At 42.5% G+C, this 6000-nt stretch overlaps 1 protein-coding gene across 1 annotated transcript in view; it reads right to left on the bottom strand.

Annotated features, from left to right (window-relative positions):
• Nucleotides 1–158: 158 nt before the first annotated feature.
• Nucleotides 159–6000, bottom strand: part of slc35f4 (solute carrier family 35 member F4) — a 37482-nt gene continuing 31640 nt past the window's right edge. Inside the window, exon 7 of the mRNA XM_031572708.2 lies at nt 159–838. Within this exon, the coding sequence (XP_031428568.1) occupies nt 597–838 (242 nt within the window). The 3' untranslated portion in view covers nt 159–596. The remainder of the gene's footprint in view (nt 839–6000) is intronic.

Here is a 6000-nt window from a genome sequence, read left to right as displayed (position 1 = left end):
CCAGGAGAGGATGATCAGTTTGGTAATCGTAAAAACATCCATTAAATCAATACCCAAATGATTTGAGACTCCACCATGATACGTACAAAGTTGTAGCACATCGGCCTGAATGACCTATTCTTTCTTAAAGCAGTGTATGGCACAATTAGCAAAAAAAGAGAAGTGCATGATTTCAGTAAAAATACATTGGTAAAATATTAGTTTATTCTTCTCTTTATTTAGCATGTTATTTAACTTAATTAAAATGTTGCAAGTGGATGTTACGTGCGTTCATGTGCACATGATTTTACACTGAATTTACGAAGAGAATAGGCGCACGTTGTGCGTACGTTGTGATTGATGCTCTGATGGAAAACCTCCGTACACAAATCATGGAATTGTGTGTCCACATGATCCTACAGCAAGTTGTATGCAAAGATTGATACATTTGCCCCGATCACTTAAACAGTTCTCAAAAACAGAAACACTGTGTCTTTGTTATGAAATGGTTGACATCCACTGCTTTACTGAGTCAAATGGTAGATGATATCGCGCAAAAAAAAAACATTATGATATTGTGAGGCAATTGCAAGAGTTTAACATCTGAGCCAAAACAGTCAAACCAAAGGGACTGAGACCGCTCCGTTGGCCTGACTACAGCTACATATATGGACACTGGACTCAGTCAGCTCCACTCCATGGTCATCAGCCTGCTCATCAGCACACGTTGCCAGGAGGCGCGATGTGAGCAAGTCCCACTCTTCTGGGAGAAGCATCAGCAGGAACCCCAGACAGATGATGCAGGTGGCCACCAGACGCACCACACTGAAGGTCACCTCGTGCTTCAGCACATCCACAGCTTAAGGGCAGAGAAAATGAGAACAAGTGAGTCAATGGCTGGACACATTTTTGCATTGGTTGCTATTAATGAGGTATCAATCAAAGCAGTTTCTTTAAATCTTTAAACCTGATTTTTCTACATTTCTGTAGTTACAGTTTTGCATTTCAAAGCATCTTGTTTTTTATCATCTGAGGGGTATAAAATATGTTTTTTGTTTGTTATCATGTTTATCGGTTGGAGAAACTGCTGATGTCCCTTTGAAGTAACAGAATGACTATGGGTGGATTCACCTACATCAGAAGAAACAGAATGAATATGGGTGGATTCACCTACATCAGAAGAAACAGAATGACTATGGGTGGATTCACCTACATCAGAAGAAACAGAATGACTATGGGTGGATTCACCTACATCAGAAGTAACAGAATGAATATGGGTGGATTCATCTACATCAGAAGAAACAGAATGACTATGGGTGGATTCATCTACATCAGAAGAAACAGAATGACTATGGGTGGATTCACCTACATCAGAAGAAACAGAATGACTATGGGTGGATTCACCTACATCAGAAGCATTAGTAGAGGCATGCAACACAGTACTTTTTATAGTCTGCTTTACACCCATTTTAGATAATGTACATACATTGCCTTCATTTATTGGTAGTTCAAATAGAATATTTTATGGCTTTATCAATTATGCTATTCATTATAAAGCACCAGTAAAGCATTTTGGTCTAAAACTAGCAAGTTTACTGCCTAAATTAGGGCCTAAAAGAACCTTAAAAACACCCTGAACACTGAAAACAGCGCATGTTGAACTGTTAAGGAGGGCCTTTACGGATCCCGGGAACAGCATGCGTTACGTGTTTCGGCTGTTGCCAACCTGTTGCCAACCTGCTATTGTATCCTACCACCCTTACTAAACATTATATAAATATAACAAAAACATTCCATGTTTTGATTTAGCTCTGCCTCCCAGGGAGACAAAAGATAAAAAAGACGAAAAATGTAGGGACAAAACCAATATAATTTCTGATTGTAAACCTACACCTTTTTTAATACTGTGGGTGCACCACTTTTAACCAACAAAAAAAAGATTATTCTGGGGGTAGTGGTGTTACCATTGACACTGAAGCTTCGAAGATTTGGTCGAGAACGTCAAGCACTTCCACTGAGTGCAGTACATTATCAGATTCAAGATTCACTATTTGTATGAGTTAATATTAAATGAATGGTTTCAATGTCATTATGGAATTACATTGAGCAGAAATACCTATAATGAACTAATTTATTTTTTCACAATACTTCTGTGTGTATGCATGTTATTGTAGCAGGCCTTTGTGTATCATGTATTGAAGAAATTCACTGTCCCGAGGATCTTTCCTACACTCTAGGCATCACAAGGGGTCATGTGGTAGAGGGCTGCTACATTCACCTACATGGTTGGCAGCCACACCACAAAATGGCCGCTCAGACACACACTACATTTCCCAGAATGCTGCACCACTCGCCCAGCTATAGGTACTTAAGCCACCTGATTGAAAGCAGGATTTGAGAGCTTCACGCAGGTCAGGAAGAGAGCAGTGGGACAGCGAGCACATGGCTGGAAGGAGCTAGGCAAAGCAACGTGAAACAGACGCCGACCCTCAGGAAAGTAACAGAAGACACAAATTGTTAAGAAGAGGACTTTCTATGTTGGATTTTTGGTCTTGTCTCCTGGGGAGTTTACATTTGTATTTGGACTTTTGTGCTTGTTTGAAGAGTTGCCTGCCCAGTGAACTGAATTAAACCTTCTTTTTTAATCTTCCATTTTGACGGTTTTCTCTGTTTATTGCACTGCCCCACCCTAGCCTGCTCTGGGAACCTCTCATGACGTTACATATGGTGTAGAATGCGGGCAAAGGGAACCCAAATGGAGCAACTGATGCAGATGCTATTGGAGAGCCAGAGGGTACAGCAAGAAATTGGCACAGCCTCGTTGCTAGAGCAGAGAAAGGCGAATCACTTGAAAGAGCAGGAGCTGCAACAGGTACCCCGGACCAAACCCAAAGCGGCTGACGTCATTCCTAAACTAGGAGTCACGGACGACGTAGAAGCATACCTTCATGCATTTGAAGCTACAGCAGCTCGAGTGGAGTGGCCGAAGACGCAGTGGGTTGGACTCTTGGCTCCGGTGAGGCACTTAAAGCTTGTAGCGGCATGTATGGATGGAGACTATGACCAGCTAAAGGCAGAAATTCTAAGCCGCTATGGTCTTACTAGGTTTAGCAGGGCTCAACGTTTTCACAGCTGGACTTTACAAAATGGGCTTACTCCTCGTTCCCAGATGCATGAGTAGATCCGAGTGACGAAAAGCTGCTAGAGCCCCGCAGACCTTATAGAGACCCTGGTGATGGACCGCTTTCTTAGAGCTCTGCCTTACGAGGCCAAGAAGGTAATCAGCCACCAGAGGTTAACAACGGCCACGGAGTTAGTAGAGGCAGTAGAGCAGTACCAGCCAGCCTCAGACATGCTCCGCCCAACCCGTAAAGAGCCTATTGCTTCTGTCCCAGCCCGGCCAAGTGTGCTCCGCCAAAAAGGTCTTAAGCCAGCCAACCCTCACTCTGGCCCATCCAATATCGGCTTTTATCAACCGGTGCAGCGAAAAAAGATTCCTGAACCCGGAGTCTCGCTAGTGTTTTCGCTGTGGCGAATTGGGCAGTGTAGGAAGCTGGCAGCCCCCATGCCCACTTTGCTGCCCTCCTTGGGGGAAAGCAGAGGCCACAGACCAACGTGTCAGGTAACCATAAACCAACGTGACATAGAAGCCTCGCTGGATTCTGGAAGTGCCAGAACCCTGGTCCATGGATCCGGGTTGGAGGCGTCTTCCCGTGCTCTCGGAGTCCCGGTTCCATTTGTTTGTGTCCATGGAGACATTATGCATATCCCATGCCTCGTGTCGACGAGCTGATTGAAAGCCAGGATAATGCACGATTTATAACCACCCTGATGGAGATAATTTGCATATACTGTTAATTACTTAAGAATGTATGAATCATGCGCTTATGAAATGGCTTTTCTGTGCGTGTGTGTAACTTAGAATATTAGGTGCCACTTAGTCTGCATATGTACAAAAGCATGTTTAGACCAGAAGTGATAAGAAGGGTCGAACTGTGCTTCTTCCGACCTTGCAAAACTTCCATCCTTGCCTCGGACGTGAGAAATCCACCACGGGATTATCCCTGCTGAACGCTCAACTTCTGTCTATATGAACCTTGTGCGATGTGTTTATCATTGCTTCACTTTTAGCCTTGTGCTGTGAGTGAGCCCGATTGCAATTGTTGTTTGTCTAATAAATATACTTATATGCAGCTCCGGAGTCCTGAGGTAACTAGGGTGAATTTTCACCTATCATATTTGGGGGCTCGTGACCGGGATTCCAACAACCTCAACGGCTCTCCACGCTGGGCTAATCATCAGGACCTGAACCATACGGAGGAGTATGAGACTCTGTTTTTCTAAAGACCTCCAACTTGAATTGGAAGGAGGCCAGGGCCTGCCAGCGGGGAGAGCCGAGAGTGAAGGAAAATAATTGGACTGTAGGGTGTAGACTCCGAGCTGTTTGTGAGTATATTGTTTGTTTGTTGTAAGTGCACGGTAGTATATTGTTGGTTTATTGTTTGTTTCGGTTTTGTGTACACGTGTCTTCGAGTGGGGCTGTGTTGCCTGTTCTCCGCGGGGTAGAGAAGGAATTCTTTAAGGTTACAAACTTGTTAGAGATATTCCTGCTTGCCTCGTGTGTTGAACGAATTTGCTAGCTATGTAAAAAGGTTGTAAATGAGAGATAAACCTGCGTGGTAGGGGGTCCTCCGCAAACTCTCGGGGTGTAAATGAGAGATAAACCTGCGTGGTAGGGGGTCCTCCGCAAACTCTTCGGGGTAAATGAGAGATATATCCCCTTGGCCACTGGAAGCCTGTACAAACTCTCTAGACCTATTTCTAGACGACTCTGGAGAAGTCTTTTAAAGGTCTATCCATTCCCCTTTACCTGGTGTTTTGTTGTGGGGTTGATACTAACTGTTTTAGATATATTCCTGAAAGAATTTGCTAGAGTTAGAGATACTCCTGGATGCTGAGGTATATTCCGGTCTCCTTAAGAGACAAAACACAAACATTGAGAAACTCAGTTATAGCTCAGTTAGAGGGGTATAGTACGTTACGAATAGATATATTCCTGAGGGAGACGAATTAAAAGAGCTATCTCCAGTCTGCTTAAGAGATAAAGAAAAAAGAGTCAGAGATACTCCTGTGTTATTTTTCTGTGGGATTGAGAAAACTTTTTACAATGGGTAAAACACAGATAATTATAGTCATAATTTATGTAATTAAAGGACTGATTTCGCATTACTGAGATGCCTTGACCCGGAACCAGTAAGGGACTGATCACCCCAGGGAAATCCCCTGGCCTCAACCTCCTCACAAAACGAGAGAGACGGAGGACCTCTGGTCGGGCTCGGGTTGACTCAGCATTGCGATCATAAGAACAAACTATGAGAGTCTGAAAATAGAAACATAACTAACCCTAGTGTGAAGAATAAGATAAAGGTAATTTAAAAGGTTTCAAGAGCAGTTATTATTAGAGGTATTAAGAGAAATACATAAAATAACTTACAAATGGGAAAAAGTGCGTCAAAAGCAGAAGACGCACATGATAATAGCAATAAGAGGTGGTTTAAAATGTCTACAACAAGAAGAAAATTGTAACACTGATTTGAAAATGTTTTTACATTATTGGTTGCACCAAACAGAGCAAAGCTAACGTCATTGGTGGCAAGAAAGCCAATGATCTTTTGTTTTGTTTTGTTTTATGTGACTTTGGTGCCTGCTGAGCAGTAATCAGAGAATTAGATGCCCAGAACAGTAAGGTTGTAAGAAGAAAGAGACATCTAAAAGCAAAGTTTGAAACAGGAGAGATATTTAAAAATACAGAGTATGATTCAAAAACATGCCCCACAAACTTATTAGGAAGAGATGTGATGTGGGTTGGGCATTAGAATTGTTCCAACAATACAAGGGTTTAAGAATAAATTAAACAATGGTGTCCCAAAATATTATTATGTATAAAATATACACTGTTTTGCCCCAAAAAGATTTAAAGAGAAATTGAAGCCTGTCTGACTAACTTCATTAACCTAGACT

This window comes from Clupea harengus, chromosome 8, assembly GCF_900700415.2.
Source record: "Clupea harengus chromosome 8, Ch_v2.0.2, whole genome shotgun sequence".
Lineage (NCBI taxonomy): Eukaryota > Metazoa > Chordata > Actinopteri > Clupeiformes > Clupeidae > Clupea > Clupea harengus.
This window is presented reverse-complemented; position numbering and strand designations above follow the sequence as displayed.